At 37.9% G+C, this 18,181-nt stretch overlaps 1 protein-coding gene across 5 annotated transcripts; it reads left to right on the forward strand.

Annotated features, from left to right (window-relative positions):
• The first annotated feature begins 6,387 nt into the window (after positions 1-6,387).
• LOC127647181 (activating transcription factor 7-interacting protein 2-like) lies at positions 6,388-18,150 on the forward strand. Of its 5 annotated transcripts, none has more exons than XM_052131288.1 (13): positions 6,388-6,482; positions 7,070-7,185; positions 7,628-7,719; positions 9,216-9,347; positions 9,544-9,621; positions 9,766-9,854; positions 12,054-12,106; positions 12,206-12,264; positions 12,428-12,470; positions 12,567-12,610; positions 12,720-12,777; positions 16,920-16,963; positions 17,363-18,150. In XM_052131288.1, the coding sequence occupies exons 3-13, from the start codon at positions 7,630-7,632 to the stop codon at positions 17,762-17,764; spliced, it is 1,092 nt and encodes a 363-aa protein (XP_051987248.1). In that variant the 5' UTR covers positions 6,388-6,482; positions 7,070-7,185; positions 7,628-7,629; the 3' UTR covers positions 17,765-18,150. The 5 variants fall into 5 exon arrangements, with proteins under 5 accessions (XP_051987248.1, XP_051987249.1, XP_051987251.1 ...); XM_052131287.1 differs by lacking the exon at positions 6,388-6,482 and adding an exon at positions 6,512-6,982; XM_052131289.1 differs by lacking the exon at positions 7,070-7,185 and having other exon boundaries at positions 6,438-6,482.
• The last annotated feature ends 31 nt before the right edge of the window (positions 18,151-18,181 follow it).

Consider the following 18,181-nt stretch of genomic DNA (forward strand, 5'->3'; position numbering starts at 1 on the left):
AAAGTGAAGTGTATTCGCATAATATGACATTTACCTGTATTGATCCAATATGCAGCCTTCAAATGTATACACAGAAGTGTTAAATAGCTGTGAATTTCAGTTTGATCTCGCTACAGTTGATGAATTATATCCCAATTAAAAAACGATACGTATAAAAGTAGATTTGAAGCCTGTCACGCAAAACATGAGCTCACTGATGTCATTAAATGAATCTGCTTTTTATTCCATCAGTCACTCCTGGTCCGAGGCTGCAGTAAATATTTAGTTTATACGTATGTTACGTCCTACCCAATTTATGTAAATGACTTAGTGCCCATTTATGCAACAACAAGGCTAAGTTGTAACACACATAGAGCTGGTGCAACCAGCCCCCTGGGATTTTTAATGCCCACAGAGAGTTAGGACCTTGGTTTAACATCTCATCTGAAAAACCATGCCATTTTGCAATGCCCTGTGGGCATTAGGGCCCACACAGACCACAGAGTGAGCACCCCCTGCTGGCATCCCTAGTACCTCTTCCAGCAGCAACCTTGATTTTCCCAAGGACATCTCCCATCCAAGTACTGGCAAGGCTCAACTCTGCTTAGCTATAGTGGGCAACCTGGCAAGAGCTGCAGGGTTATATGGCTGCTGGGCATAAACTATGCATGTTTGTTCTGCAGGTCAGTAATTGCATAAATGAAACAAATGCAACATAAGGCAAACAGAATGGTGGAAAAAAAATAAGACTACCGGTAGGAAGATTTTTATTTTGTATGTTTCTGCACACAATTTTTCTAAGTACATCCTAATGCTATAACAGTAAATCAAATCTACTTAATTTTATGACATAATATTGATTAAAATAAATTTAACTTAAACATTTCACTTTTACTTATGATAGGCCCATAGCCTACTTGGTACAGGAATAATCTTTTGAAATAAACATATTTAGAAAATGTCATTTTTAACTTTTCTTACAAACACATGTTTAATCATGTACCCAGGGCTGTTTCTGAGCATATGGGGGCCCTAAGTTAAATACTTGAAGGCCTCCCTGCAATCAACCCCACCTGATCACTACATTCTCCCTTCTCTCTCGGGCCACAAGGGGGCCCCTTATACCTGTCTAACTGAAGAAGAAGCCTGAGTCACAGCTTTTAGTATCTAAAAAAAAATTTGCTTTGTAGGTGCTAATCCCTTTTATAGCTAGAAACAGCCCCACATGTACCACATGACATACTGTATGTAAGCCTCCCACAGGGTTGCTTAATGTATGCTATGTAGTCTATGAGACAACATCAAATTGCTTTACTGGCGGCAACCAATTTTAATTGCGGCACACACAGTCCTCAACACTTGGTTCACAAAACACGATGATGGTGACAATCAATAGATTTTTGAGTAGGTAATATAAACTTCCGATTACACAAAACAAGAAGCTACTAAATCTAACAACAAAATTAATAGTAAAAATGGTGTAAATAAACTTGCAAATAGTGAAACCATGCAAGCTTATTAATTATTCGAGCTCAGTGCATGCTGGAAACACCAGCTTCTTAAATTTAAGCAAAATGTACTTATTTTATTTAGCAGTCGAAATGAACTCAAATTAGCAAATAAATAGCACAAGGTTTTCTACTTTAGGATTTATGCATGATGACACATTGAAAAGATAAAAAAAAAACAATCATAAATAATATTTACTTATAAGCATTCATTTTTACATGTTTGAATGTAGAATTTACTTAATATTGTCAAGTTCACACATAAACTGACACACACGTGTCCTGAGTTGCACTTTAATTACTGTCACTTTATAACTGTCTGCTACCTAAATAACTGCTATGTGCATAGAACACTATCTTATAGTATGTTATGTTTACGTTTTTAGAAACTGTCATCTTTTTTGCACTACTGTGTACTGGTCGGTGCTGAACTGTGCCTATTGTCCTGTTCATTGTCAGAAATTTGTTGTACTTTCCCGTACTTTTTGCACATGTTTGCACGTGCACTTTATATAGGTATATATAGGTATTTTATTTCGTTGTGTAGTCTCATGTGGTCCTGTGTTGGTCCTTTGTTTTCTTTATGTAGCACCATCGTCCTGGAGGAACGTTGTCTCGTTTTGCTGTGTACTGTACTAACTGTATATGGTTGAAACGACAATAAAAACCACTTGACTTGACTTGATAATGTAAAGTACTTGATATATTCTGCTAGAGTATATTTACTTCATCACACATTAATTTTCTTCAGAGTGCAAAAATGTAACAATTAGATACATTAGCAAAGTATACAAGTGGTAAAAGCTTATATGATTTGCCTGTGGATGATGGAATAATGTCTGAAGATATGTTATTTGAAGATTTTTCCTAACAAGCAAGGGATATTCCCTTCAAGAAATGCACACAAGATAATCATAGCGCATTATGACATGCTTCCTCTCTATTTTGGCATCCTAACCCCCTCTGAATTATTTGAGAGTAAATGTGACTTGCAGTATTATACAGTATGTATGTATGATTCAAACTGAGCATTCAAAGCATTGGCATGACTCATAGGAAAGCTCCTTATGTGATGTCACCAGGTTCTGTGGGAAGGACCCTGCTGTGCTCAAGCTGTGCCACTGTGTTGTAGAGAGCAGGTTTGCTCATGGACGATTCCCAGAGTGATGGTTCTTTTCTTTTTTTCTGCCCTTTTTCTCCCCAATTTGGAATGGCCAATTCCCAGTGTGCTCTATGTCCTCGTGGTGGGGCATAGTGACTCGCCTCAATCCGGGTGGCGGGGGACGAATCTCAGTTGCTTCCGCGTCTGAGACCGTCAATCCACGCATTTTATCACGTGGCTTGTTGAGCGCATTACAGTGGAGACATAGCACATGTGGAGGCTCATGTTATTCTGTGCGGCATCAACGCACAACACACCATGCGCCCCACTGAGAGCGAACCACATTATAGCGACCACGAGGAGATTACCCCATGTGGCTCTACCCTCTCTAGCAACTGGGCCAATTTGGTTGCTTAGGTGACCTGGCTGTAGTCACTCAGCATACTCTGGATTCTAACTTGCGACTCCAGGGGTGGTACAGCAGTCAACGTCAATACTCGCTGAGCTACCCACGCCCCCCAGAGATCTCTCTGATCCCCATCAGGTTCTTAATACACCCTAAGATGCTGTGGGGTAATTTTCTATAGAAAAAATTAATTACCCAATATCTAAGCAACAAGCACTCTTTCTAGGTCTTTCTTTTTTGCACTATTTAATCCCAACCATCATACTGTCCCATTTTCTGGAAGCTGTTTGCACTCTATAGCTCATGCTTAGTATAAAATCAAGCTATTGTTCAGGCTCAAATGGCTGCTCTCAGTTTTGCTCAAGGGGGTTGTATTTCAGCCCAAATATTATTTACTGTGGAGCTGGGAGTAAAGTCATGCGTGAATGTTGGTATCATGTCTGTTTGAAAAGTAATGAAAAGTGAATGTCCCTGCAAAAACAAAGAAAATGTGAGTGGTTACATCAAGAATTTTGGTAACAAAGCTCTAATGAAGCTTAGGAATGATGCACAGGACTTATCTCCAACTTGCACAAACTCAATCTCACACACACTTGTGTTTCTGTCATGATGGGGGACTATCCTTCCTATATGCCTACTAAACCTAACCCTTACACAAACCTTTCTGTTTTTTTATTACACCATAAGAATGTTTATCAAGCCATTTTCCTCTACAAAATTTAGTTGATGTCAGGTTTGACTAACCATGTAATGATTAAACGAAACCTGATCCACACACAAACCTTAAAACCCTAAACAATAATTTCAGTACCAAAGAAGGAGGCTTAAAGAAGTGTTAATGTGAAACTACATTGCTGTAGCATGCTAATATGGAACTGTAGTATTGGTATACACTTGCCATAGCGAGCATCTGGACTTTTCCTGGTGGGCAAGTCGGACATCCATGCTGTCGAAACAAAAACCAAAGACATCAAAAGACACTGTATATCAATATAAATAATCTATGTAGTATGTTATAGTAGGTAACGCTTTGTGTTATATGTGTTTGATACTATTGGGGGTATGTCCCAGTCAATCCCTGCTTTAGTATGTCAGCTAAGCTGTACTATTTAGATTTTAATAATACATTCTCCTTTATAGTTTGGGTATGCTTTATCTATTAACTGCAGTTTCAGAATCATTAAATTATATCATACTCTCATACAACACAGGGATGGCCCAGACTCTGTTGGTGCTCTAGGCAAGCTTTTAGATTGGCTTTTGATGGATGCTGGCTTCAACGTTTTGTGTGAGGCACCTCATATCTACAGTATATGTAGATATAGTGAATCATTTTTATATTTAGTTATAATTAATAATATACATTCACTGAGCACTTTATTAGGAACACAATACTAATACTGGGTACTAGGGCCTCCTTTTGCTCACAAACACGCTCAGTTCTTCATGGCATGGATTCCACAAGATGTTGGAAACATTCCTTTGAAATTCTAGTCCATGTTGACCTGATTGCATCATGCAATTTCTGCAGATTTGTCAGCTGCACATTTATACTGCAAATCTCCAATTCTACCACATCCAAAAGGTGTTCCATTGGATTCAGGTCCGGTGACTGGAATGGTCACTGAAGAACAATTAACTCATTGTTTGAGAAACCAGTTTGAGATTACTTTTGCGTTGTGACATGGTGCATTATCATGCTGGTAGTAGCCATTAGAAGATGTGTGGCCATGATCAGCAACAATACTCAAATAGGCTGTAGCATTCAAGCGATGATTGATTGGAAAGTGTCCCAAAGTGTGCCAAGAAAACATTCCCCACACAATTACACCACCAACACCACCAGCTTGGACTGTTGACTCAAGGCATGTTGAGTATAAAGATTCATGATGTTGTTACCAAATTCTGACCCTACCAGCTGTGTGCCTCATCAGACCAGGCAACATTTTTTCCAGTCTTATGTTGTTCCAGTTTTGGTAAGCTTGTGCCCACTGCAGCCTATGCTTTCTGTTCTTGGCTGGCAGAAGTGGAACCCAACGTGGTCTTCTGCTGTTGCAGCCCATCCGTCTCATGATTCATTCTGAGATGCTAGTCATTTTTAAATCTGATCGGAGATTAGTTTCCTTGCTCTATCTTTAACATGGAAGTCAAAACAATGGTCATAATTGAATCTAGAGACTTTCAGATGATATTGTTTTTTTAAGATTAAAGTAGGATTTTAAAGTTATTTGGTCCAGTAAATCAAAAACATTTTTTTATAATAAAATCCCACTGGTAAAGAGGTTCTGCCTCCTCAAATAGTAAATAAACATCAATGACTAACATGAACAGTCATTGCGATTCTACCTCTATATTGTTTTTTTTTTTCAGCTTAGCTCCTCTTCTTGGTGCCACTTCCTGTCTTGCATGCCTGATAATTTTTTTTTTTTTAAGACATGATGGTGGAACTTATAGGCATGCAGTGACTGTATATGAGGTTATTGCGTACAGTGGCATAAACAATTAACGTGTCGTGATAGCAGGCAGTGTTTATTCCAACATGGTATCAACTTGTGATTGTCAGGTCAGGGGGCGCAGCATGTTTATTGTCATTGAAAGGCTGTTTTCATTGATGATGTTATTGTAACCAGTTGTCAGTATTGAAAGGATGTTAGTGGCACATTTCACTCAACACAGGAGTAGAATGGAACACGGTCGTCACAAAAGGGCACATTTTTGACAACAATAACAACAACAACAACCAAAAATAATCTCATGCCGCCGCATCATTTTGCACCCTAGGCAACTAACATATATTGCCCGTACCAATGGCCGCCCCTGCTCACACAGAAGAAAAAGCAGCATATGTATTTGGTGCACCCTACTGAAAGGTTAAAAGTGCCTATAGGGCTATAGGCTTTAGGGTGCAACTGTGCCATAAGATTTTACATCTCAATCAAAGAAGTGGTATCCATTTTTTTTTTTAATGGAGGGGAAACATTTTATGTTTCCAAGAAAGCGCATGAGACTATAATTTCCACTTTCACATTCCTCTTCTTTTGTTTTTGGTGATGGACATTCTTAAATGTTGATCTGTTTATCTCCCACGCAAATCATATTGCTTCTGAATATATAGAGTAGTATTGATGACCTTTATGCTGCCTTTATGTGCTTTTGGAGCTTCAAAGTTCTGGCCACCATTCACTTGCATTGGATGGACTTTCAGAGCTGAAACACTCATCTAAAAATTTTCATACACTCTATAGTCATACACATCTGTGATGGCATGGGAGTGAGAAATTATGAATTATATATATATATATAAACTTGACCCAGGTTTGACGCGGTTCACGATCTCTGCTCTCCACCCCCAATATCTCTGGCGGGACTTATATTATTTAAAGAAGCAGGAACTACACCAGCTGCGAGACGACTCCATACACAAACACAAAGCGGTGCGTTGGCAACGAGATAATAGGCATGTTCTTAAAAATAAGGAGCTGACCAGGTTGGTTATTTTTGTAAGTGTCTTTTACGTTGTATTGGTTGAGCACGCGGTGTAGCTGTTAAGATCACGCGCTCCGTTTTTAGTCTTTCGCGCGCATTATATGGTAAGCGCTAGATTCTGTTGTTTTGCAGAACTCATACAGATAATTCTGGTGATTAACTTTAACCATACGGATGTACCATCATTGGACTTTTCATCGTCAACTTTGACCCAGGACAGCAGAGTAAACATCAGCATTTTAGCATCAGCTACAGTTGTCAATGGCAACGCCTGATTCATATTCTATATAACGTACGTTTCAAACGATAGAAACATATACCATCATCATTGGCAGAGACGGACCACTTCTATTTAAAAGAATGGAACGCCCAACGGGTTATTTGCAAATAAAAGAGCCAATCACAATTCATATACAGACATCGCCTTTCAATCAAGTCGCTAACGCGCATGCGCATTATCTATACAAGTCGGGAAACATGCGTGTTTTGGCGTAATGTAAGGTAAAGAAGCACATTTTATGATTCCAATATTATCACATTTAATTGCCGATTTGAAATATTTTCTTCCATTGTAATCTTGACCAACAGTTTTTGAAATGGCGACGTTCCCCCATTCAAGTAGATAGGAAGATGAACTATCATGACTGGAAATGGCCTCCCGAGAGCGTTCCAGAGATGCCCGACTGTGGACTGACTTGCTAGAGGTATTAGTAGCATTTCCCGCGTTATTAGAGTTATTATTGCTTTTGATTCTAATAACCCGGAAGTGATTAACGGTAGAATTACATGAAGATGTAGTTTAACACATGTTCAGTAATTGAAAGTGCTCCGCTCATTTTGTAGCATGCAAACATGTAATTAATTATATTCGAATCAACGACTTGGTATGAAACACGTTTGTTTGCATCGTTAAAGATAAATTAAATGGCTTTCGATTAATTCTGATCTCTGGCTTGCAATCTCTGGCAAATTTGTCAACATTCTGAGGCGCAGTGCACATTTATTTATTTCAAGGGATCCCCTTTCGTTTAACCTATGTTTCTAATGGTTTATATAAACTTGTCGTAACGTTAATATTTAGATTTTTCATAAAAATGCCATAACTGTTATTTCCAAAACTATATGTAACTGAACTTTGCTTCTTAGGTATGAAAAGGAGTAGATTTGAAGACGACTCTGGAACAGTACACTCTGTTCAAGACACCGAGCTGCGAGCAAACAAGCTCCCTCGATCAGAGGCAAGTTTGTCATGATTTACCTATCCTGCCTGTCAGTCTACATATACATGTAATGCCTACATACGTATGGGCATTATCGAGTAATTTTGTAGTCGACTACTCGAACCCAAATGTTTTCAAACTTTTCAATGCCAAGGACCCCTAATATGATGATATCCTTGCAAGGTACCCAATTGCTAATAATCTTGCCATCCCAGATGTGTATGACTTTCTTCTGCTGAACACAGACAAATAATTTTGGTCCTCACAATGCAAGTGAATGTGTACCAATATTTTGAAGCTCTAAATAGCACAAAGGTGGCAAAAAAGTAATCCAAACAACTCCAGTGGTTAAATCGGTGTCTTCAGAAGCGATACAATTGGTGTAAGAAGGGCTATATTTAAGTCCTTTTTTACTACAAATGCTCCTCTCTGCCCAGTAGGTGGCAATATGCAAGAAGAAATTAAACTGCCTAAAACAAATGAAGAAAAGTGAAAGTGGAGCTTGATAGGAAAGAAAATATTTTGATATTGATCTGTTGCTCACACACCTTGAATTATTCAAGTGAATTATTCCTTTAATGTTTGTATGTACACCTGAAGAGAAAATTGATTAGTTAAATTCAAAGGCATTTTATGTAGCACATTTTATAATTTAATACATATTTTTCAAAAGCAGCATTTCTGAGAATATGCCCTTACAACACTCAGCGAGCAAGCAAAGGATTCAAACATCTTTTTCAATTGCAAACCTATCAATAAGCCTACATGCACCATGGTTGTCAATAGAATAAAGTAATTAATATAATGATTTACAACCAGTCTTTAGGAAGCAGAATGAAACTGTAATAATGTCAAATTCAGCACTGTCAAACTTTTCACCCCAATTTGAAAATGCCTGCTCTAACTAACCCACAAAATAATTAGTAAATTAGTAATTAGTAAAAAGTACTTGTACATTGAGATGTAAGTTGAAAATAAACTGTATGACCATGAAATGCATATTGTTTTATTCACAAACATTACTAAGAACGGATTTAAATGAAATGAACTATATGCATTAAGAAAAGAGATCATTTGACTCTTATAAATACACAATAAAAGACATTTGTACTCACCCAGAGCTTAAATAAACAATACTGACGGCTGTAGGGTAATGCATATTTATAAACCGTAAATCTACATAAAGTACAGTGTAATTCAGCATTGCCTGCGGCAGACAAATACACATAAGAAAATAAATTTGAGATATGCAAATAGTGTTTTTAATAGTCAACTAGTTGGTGCAGAATGAGTACTTGGTCGATTACTCATGCACATCCCTATCCTCTACCTCAACAAAAAGAGCAGAAATGGCAGAATATTTGATGAGCATTTTTGTCTCTAAACTGGAAAGTCTGGCTATGAATTCACTTGTTATAATAACCTGGAAAATACACTTCAGTAATTCTAAAACAGTCTATCATAATCCCAGAAAAGCAGCAGTCCCATCTCTCCTTTTGTGATCTGATTTATAGGTTGAAAAGATTATTTCAAATAAAGTAAAGACTGCAATTGAGCTGTCCGACCACAAGATGAAAGATCTTATGGGGAGAATAAGTGAGGTGAACAGTGAACCAAGATATGATGCAAGAATCCAAAAACTGGAAGTAAGCGATCACATTTCCCTTTTCTTTTGTGTGTACTGTGGAGTTCATTTAAAAAAAAAAGTCCCATCCCTTGATAACCACAGTGAATGACAGATGTGTTATAAGCTGCCTAGTGCTGCTTTTCAGGGCCAGTATGCCTCACCCATGCAACCTTTACATAGATGTTTTCTATGTGAAATCATGACTCTGTTTTCAGGCACATGTGATGAAGATAAAACGAAGGGGAGATGCGGTATTTGCATATGTCCGGAAACTCAGATCCTTGGGGAGTCAGGTATGGACTACAGATTGGATTTGTTTGTTTGTTTTTGGTATAGAACCAGGATATTTATGATGGTGACTTGCTTATTGCACGAATAGCATGTTCCTTTGTTATATTATATTCATAACTTGGCTCTGCCTTTTTATCTTTTTACAGTCTCTCCCTACTGTAATTTACAGTGCTGCTTCTCGGCAGCCACAGCCATGCATCTCTGCAGCTGAACCAAGAATCAATAGCATGTCCAGGTACTCTAATATTTGCAGTCCTAGTAAGGGCTTTCAGTCCAACTTTGTCCTTGCATGTGTGTAGCTTTAAAAAAAAAAAAAAAAACATGGAAATGAGAGTTAGCGAAATGGTTTACTACAATACTGTACAATATAGTCTATGCTTTCATGTTTTAGACTGATTTCTTTCAACCAGTGTTAAATGATCCTATGATAACACAATTTGTTTTGTGGATCTTTAAGGAATAGTTCACCCAAAAATTAAAATTCTCTTTATTTACTCACCCTCATGCTACCCCAGATGTGTAGGACTGACTTCAGCAGAACACATTTGATGGAAAATATCTTTGCTCAGTATGTCCTTAAAATGCAAGTGGATGGTGATCCGATATTTGAAGCTCCAAAAATCAAAGACAGTCAGCATAAACGTCATCCAAATGCCTCCAGCTGTAAAATTAATGTCTACTAAAGCGACACGGTTGCGTTTGGTGTGAAAGAGATTAATGTTTAAGTATTATTTTTAATTCCAAATCATGCTTCTATTTGGCAGCGGTTACGTGCGTGTGACGTAATCGCATTGGCATTTGAAACGTGTGAGAACTGAGGCATATGTGCAACATCTGGAAGAGCAGTGCTGTTTACAAGTGAGGAGGTATGCTGTACAGATGCTTTGTTGGTTTTGATTTAGATCTTTATCTGTTTCTTTACTCACAATGGTTCATTTGTGTGCTTATCCTGGATGTCTCAACTGAGTGGAAAACTTGAGATTCCGTCCGTATCATGGCAACGGTAATGCGTCACAAGAGAGACCACGTTATGTCCACCATCTGAAGCTTGCCGGAAGTGATGATTTCGAGTTAAAAAGTACTTGAATATTGATCTTTTTCGCACCAAAAGCGATTGTATCACTTTATAAGACATTAATTTAACTGCTGGAATTGTATGGATGATGTTTATGCTGACTGTCTTGTGATTTTTGGAGCTTCAAAAATCGGCTCACCATCCACTTGCATTTTAAGGACCTACTGAGCTAAGATATATATATATATATATATATGATTTTTTTTTTCAAATGTATTTTGGTAAAGAAAGAAATTCATAGACACCTGGGATATCATGGGGGTGAGTAAATAATGAGAGAATTCAAATTTTTGGGTGAACTATCCCTTTAATACTTGTGTGTTAGATCTATGGCCATTTATGTGCTACAGTACTCCTAAATGTTGACAAAAGTCCCTTTGAGCAGACAAATGGTTTTCTCATCCAGGAAAATGGTCCAAAAATATTGATGACGACTCTTGCGCTACAGACTTTTGCCCAATCAAATGCTCCCAATTATTAGAATGTCCCTCCCATGTGCCACCTGCAACTAAAATCCATTCATTAAAATATTTTATAAAAATCTGATGAGGCCTTCTGATTGTGTCCTGCCCACATCATCGTTCAATTGGGAATCCGTTAATGCAGGGGAAAAAACTATCCTCATTGAGCAATTTCAGGGGGTGTTTAAGAAAACGACTACACCGAGCCAGTGAGCAACAGCTGTTTGGCTCACAATGTCAGTTATTAAAAGATTTAATTTACTGTTTAATCAAAAGAAGTTTAAATGCAAACAGTATGATCAGAAATTGTGAAATCATCTCCGTGGTAGACTGGCTCTTTTTGTTTGGTTATTTTAAGTTCAGTAATGGTTCAAGGCTGCAGTCTTGGCCCCTTTTATTTTTTGTTTTTCCCTGAGGTGCTGCATGTCGAATGGTATTCATTCATTTGTATGTGTGCCTGTTGCAGCCGTATCAGCTAGTGTGCTACTTTGGAAAGGTGTTCACTGCTACTGAATGTTTGTCTTCCAAGGTCAGCTAAGCAGAGGGGGTGCTTGCTGCCTCTTTCTCTTAGTGAGATATGGACATTATCCTTAATACTCAAGCACTGCATTCACATAATTTTTTTTTTTTAATTCTCAGGGTCCATAGAACTGAAACCGTGGTTGGGAAGAGTACTACACTGTCTAAATGCATTGTGAATGGAGTTCAGACAAATGTATTTTGTACAGTATATCAGATAATTTGCTTGAATTCTTGTGCGTTTGGGAAAATCTTTTTGGAAACCATCTTTATTTTTGCAATTCCATTTGGTGGTGCAGAAATGACTCCACCTTGAAAATAGCTTGTTGGTGTGCAGCCTATTGTAGAGAATTCTAATTGTAAACAATGTTTTTACCAGTGTTTTACTCAATGGAGGAGGTTCCAGTGACCGAACTTCAGTTTCGTCAGCAGGTCTTGTTGCTATCATCATGAATTATTAATAAAATATCTTTAATCATGTAAATCACATGCCATGTCACCATATTGAAACTGTTATTTTTGCACTGATAGATAATAACTGTGAGGTTGCTGCTTTGAAAAGACCCAAGAAGGGGTACTGGGAAAGTCTGGTAATTTGCTTTTTTTCTGTCATTTTCTTTTCCATCTTCTCTATCAGTGTTTAGCTTTTAGTTTATTCTTGTATGGTTTGTAGAAGATTTATAAGAAAATAATGGCTGATGGAAAGTCGAACTTTTGAAATGGTAATAAAAAAAGGTTAATCTCTTATTTCAGCTGTCAAAGGAACAGGTTGTAGACCTTACAGAGGAAGACCGAGGTATTTTATCTTAAATAAAATTCTAATCTAATTCTGAACAGTGCAGTGTTTTATGTACTGTATAGTGGCAATAATGTTGTTGTTCTGGTACTGCAGGTGGACCAAATGAAAAGATCCTTGTTACCCAGCTATCGGATCAAGTACACCCACATGATCTCACTCCGATATTTTTGTTTACTGTTCATGTGTTCTTTTATGGCTGTTTTGTGGTATTGTTTTTACATTTTGTGTTTTGCTGTATTTCTGCAGAGAATGAAACATCCAGAACGATCCAAACCCCCAAGCATACCACCCACATCCATGAAAGGTATGATGAAACAACTGTACAGGGACATTTAACTTTTTCTTCAATGAAAAAACATTCTTGTAAGTTATGTTGCATTATTTTCTATTAGATCTAATGTTGCTTAAGGGAAAATGTTTAGGAGGTGGGTAAATGGGTAGATATAGTCTTTTGAACTCACCCTACATTTAAAAAAAAAAATGCAAAGTATCTTCGTATTCTGTATAAGAATGTGGTTAATACACTACATTAGTCTTCCAAGAAGGTCACCAGACCAGTATAGAAAAGATTCTAAAATTAACATGTATTACCTAAACATTGGAGCCTTTCACACAGGATGCATGTCTTGCATTAACAAACCACAACACAGAATACAGTGAAACTAAGCAGAATGTGCATTTATAGGTGCTTCAATTCCCATTCACTGTTGCCATTTTATAAAATGGACCATCTCAATTCTAAATTCTGATTGGGTAAGCTACTTATGACTGCACATTATATATTAAATCAGCTTTCTGAATTTTTATTTTAAGTGTAAGGGGTGTTCTTGGGCATAACGCAAAGCGTTTTAAACCAGTTCACACTGCCCCAACAAACACCGACATCCAGAAGTTGTTGGGGTTTTCTCAGATCATTGTGATCACAATGTTGGCATCTTATGGCGTTTGTTGGGGCACTGTAAACCTTAAAGTGGTAAAATCACTCTAAAATGATGCACTTGTGGCTTATTACTTTAAAGGGAATGTTCACCCTAAAATGAGAATTCTCTAATTTCCTCACCCTCATGCCATCCCAGATGTGGATTACTTTATTCTGTAGTGATGGGAAGATCACTGTACATAATGTGAAAACCCTGGTGTTGTGGAATATGCATTCAATAAAGCCATACATTTTATTTAATGAAGTTATAATTATAATGGTGTTTATTATCATCAGTGTTACATTCAGTGATCTTACGATACATCCTACATTAAAGTTTTGCACCTAAAGCACCCAGTACTGACATTGATATACAAATGTGGATGTTCTACATGTCTAAAGCTTATGAAGAGATTAAACTAGTCTTAATCAACTCACCCATTTTTTTTTTTTTTTACTGAAACCATGATCCAACTCCTAACAGCTTCAAATATAATCTGCACGCACGATATGCAGTCAAATTCATTTACATCTCTTGACTGAAACGCCCCCTCATTCAAGTCCTTGGTTCACACATGCTCTCTTATCAACATTTCAGAAGAATCAGGATCAGAAATGCTTACGCACACAAGGTATTTGTCATGGTGACAGAAGCTTCCAGTACAAAGAGAATGCAAAAAAAATATAATCGTGCATCCGGAAAGTATTCATAGCACTTTAATTTTTCCACATTTTGTTATGTTACAGCCTTATTCCAAAATGGATTAAATTCATTATTTTCCTCAAAGTTCTACAAACAATACCCCATAATGACAACATGAAATAAGTTTGTTTGAAATCTTTCCGGATTCACTGTATATAGTATACATACAAACAGTTGAAAAAAAAAATATATATATATATATATATATATATTACACAGTGAAAAGGATAAAAAAAAATAAGATGCATCATTATCAATATAAATATTCAGTAGGGCAATAATGTTGTTCAAATATGTTAGATACAGATATACAGTTATGTGCAAGGTGATTTAATGTGATGTGCAGAAGAGGTAATGTATGTCAAATAAACATCAATGGAATATAATATGGTGGAGGTGTGCAGTTCTTGGAAGTTTGGAAGGTGCAAACCACTAATCTACTCAGCGGTCCGGACTATCCTCTGACGGCTTCTGATGTCTGACTTGTTAGCTGAACCAAACCAGATCGTTATAGAAGTGCAGAGGACGGACTCCTGAGAAGAACAGGATCAGCAGCACCTGTGGCAGGTTGAACCTCCTCAGCTGGCGAAGGCAGCGGTTGCTCTGCTGGGCCTTTTTCGCAATGGAGTCAATGTGGGTTTCCCACTTCAGGTCCTTTTGTGATTGTAGTGCCTGGGAACCTGAAGGACTCCACTGCTGCCACAGTACAATTTAAAATGGTGAGCAAATTGATGTTGGGGTGTTCCGCCTAAAGTCCACAATCATCTCCACTTTTTTGATTGTTCAGCTGCAGTTTGACTACACCATTGAGCCAGCTGTTCATCCTCCCTTCTGTATGCAGACTCATCGTCATCCTGGATGAGGCAGATGACTATAGTGTTTTCTGCAAACTTCAGGAGCTTGACAGAGAGGTCCTTGGTGGTGCAGTCATTTGTGTACAGGTAGAAGAATAGTGTAAGGAAGTAAGTAAGTAAAAGTTTATTTATATAGCACCTTTCACAGGTATGAGGCCACAAAGTGCTTCACAACTAAAACATTTATATCATAAAATACACGCAATAAAGGCATATACAGTACATGATCATGTCAACCCACAAGCAGCTAATTAAAAGCCTGAACAAATAAATGGGTCTTAGTCTGCATTTGAAGGCATCAACAGAGTCAAGAGAGCGCATAGACGGTGGGAGATCACACCTCCCTGGGGGCACCAGTGCCGATTGTACATGTGTTGGAATTTAATTTCCCCAGTCTCACTAACTGCTGCTGTCAGAAAGCTGGTGATCCACTGACAGATAGAGGTGGGAACTGAGAGCTGGGTTAATTTATGCCATAGGAGAGCAGGGCTAATGGTGTTGAAAGCCAAACCGAAGTCCACAAATAGGATCCTTGCATAAGTCCTTTTGTCTGTCTAGATGTTGCAGTGTAATGCAATCCCATGTTGACCGTATCATCCACAGAACTGTTAGCTCAATAGACAAACTGCAGGGGATCCAGAAAGGGTCCAGTGATGTCCTTCAGTTGGGCTAACACCAGTCTCTCAATTGACTTTCATGACCACAGACATCAGGGCGACAGGTTTGTAGTCATCAGTTCCTGCAATCTTGGGTTTATTTTGGACAGGGATAATGGTAGAGCGTTTGAAGCAGCTGGGAACTTCACAGTTCTCTAGTGATGTGTTGAAGAACTGTGTGGAGATGGGGGCCAGCTGGTTGGCACAGGCTTTTAGACAGGTGGGTGAAACACCTTCTGGCCCTGTGCTTTCCTTGTCTTTTTATGGAAGACCTGGCACACATCCTCTTCACAGATCTTAAGTGCAGGTTGAGCAGCAGCAGGAGGGAAGAGGAGAATGTTTGCAGGAGGTGTTGGTGTTAGTATGAAGTGAAGGTCAAAAAACTTCAATCAGTGCAGTCAAAACAGGCTTGTTGTTCCAGCTCTGATTCATTGGTCCATCTCTTTACAGTCTAAACAACAGGTTTACTACAGTTACAACTACAGTGCTCAATATTATGTCCGAAAGAGGCGATTCTCAATTTAATGTACTGTTGACTTGAAAGCTGCTGTCCTCTGATCAGTGCACTGTTGCAAATGGATAATCTTCATGCGTTGATAAAACGGTAATACAATAAAGTCATAAACATATTTCCAGTGTTTTATTTGTTATACTTTCTGCTGTTCAGAAAAATATACCACAAACATACATTTACATCATCATCTCTCAGTGTGTCGGATGCCTCCAAAAGAGGTGATTCTTAGTTCAGTGTACTGCTGACTCGAGAACTGCTGCGACCGGAGAATTGTGAACTTGTTGGAGCTGTTCATTGCAATAAAGGGTTATGAAAAGCAGTTATCATCAGTTCTAGGATCATATTACTCCCGGTTATCGACTCCTTTCAGGTTGGAGTGTCCGGCACATCCGAGAGACAGTTTAAGATGGAGTAACTTGTGGATCAGTCGAGAGGCGAACTGTTTCAAACGATTCAGTCCGATTTGCTGAACTGGTTCAACTCGTTCACTAAAAAGAATCGGTTCATAAGAAAGCTGTTTACAAACTGGACATCACTATTATTCTGCTAAAAACAAAATACAGTTTTTAGGGGACTATCTCTGCACTGTTGGTCCATCCTTTGTGTTCAGCAGAAGAAAGTCATACACATCAGGGATGGCACAACATTGCAGTTTTCATTTTTGGGTTAACTATCCCTTTAGTAAAAGCCTAAAACACTTCCTGTGCATGCATGGGTCATTTGTGATTGGCCCCTTAGAATGCTAGTAAACACCTTTTAACCTTATATTGTCTGTCTTGTGTATAACGATTAATTAACAGCAGTGGAGGAGGACACTGTCAGTTCTTCAGTGCAATTTGAAGAGGTATGCTAATCCTGAATATTTTCTTATTCACCAAAGATTCTTGTATCATAATGGTCATCATAATATTTCAATAAACATTTAATTTCTGTAGGATTCAATTGACTAAGTGTGTTTTACTGGACTGTCCTGCTTTTTATAACTCTAAAAACATCCAATAAAGAATTTTCTGAATAAAACCGTTGTGTAAAGGTTTCACCAGGAAAAATTGTATTTCTATTAAACGTCAAATTGAAAAATCTTGTATAGTCTTTGTTGTAAGAATTTTGTTTTGTTTGTCATATATATATTTTTTTTAAACGATTTTGATCTTTCCATTAAAATATCCATTGATGCTGATATGGCATTAAAATAATAATAAATGAATAATTTTTCAGTACATATTGTACTTTCATTTCGTAGGAGGACTGGCACTCCAAACTACCTCCCTTCCCGGAGACCCCGTTTCCCAAGGAGCTCCCAGTTGCAGCTGCCTCTCACAACTTGCCGCAGAAGCCTGTTGTGAAACTAGCAGGAATTGGGTGTGCACAAGAATTAGGCATCGCATGGAACGTTGATGGGAAAGACCCTCATGCTGCTGAAATGGACACCTACTACATCTATGTTGCTCATGAATTCAGAAATGGCACTTTTTCAGAATGGAAGTGCCTTGGTATGATCAAAGCTATGCCTCTTCCTATGGCTTGCAAAGTCTCGGACTGCAAAGGAGATAAAAGACTGTGTTTTATCGTCGTGGGGAAAGACATATTTGGACGTTATGGGCCGTACAGTGACGTACATGCTGTTGGACCGAGACAAACATGATTTTGTCATATCTTTACCATGGTATGCACTATATAATAGTACTTTAAGTTCAGATTTTTACAGCTCTTGTGTTCTAAAATGTTTTTTGTAAAGTATTTTCAATTTTTTGTGGGATAAATATTTGATACGAATTTAAGCAACAGTACAGCCTCGTAGAACAGACTATTCGACTGAAAATTACTCTCAACTGTATAAAAAATCTGACGTTTTGTTTTTAATGGGTTAAATTAACAACCTGATTTCATTTGTTCAGTTCTTCAGTGACCTCTGTCAACAAAGCAGTCACTAGCCAGAATAGACAGGAGTAAAATCTGATTTCAAATCCAATTTAAGTGTTAAACCATTTCAAAGGAACCACTTATTTCTTGTAATAACTGCGTTTTTTTTTTTTTTTTTTTTTTCCTTTTTTTGTTTTTT

Source organism: Xyrauchen texanus, chromosome 8 (genome assembly GCF_025860055.1).
Source record: "Xyrauchen texanus isolate HMW12.3.18 chromosome 8, RBS_HiC_50CHRs, whole genome shotgun sequence".
NCBI classification, from domain to species: Eukaryota; Metazoa; Chordata; class Actinopteri; order Cypriniformes; family Catostomidae; genus Xyrauchen; species Xyrauchen texanus.

Coding starts and splice junctions, on each gene's coding strand:
- LOC127647181 (XM_052131288.1), top strand. CDS start 7,630: ATGAAAAGGAGTAGATTTGAAGACGACTCTGGAACAGTACACTCTGTT. Junction 7,720..9,215: donor ACAAGCTCCCTCGATCAGAG/GCAAGTTTGTCA, acceptor TCTGATTTATAG/GTTGAAAAGATTATTTCAAA. Junction 9,622..9,765: donor TCAGATCCTTGGGGAGTCAG/GTATGGACTACA, acceptor ATCTTTTTACAG/TCTCTCCCTACTGTAATTTA.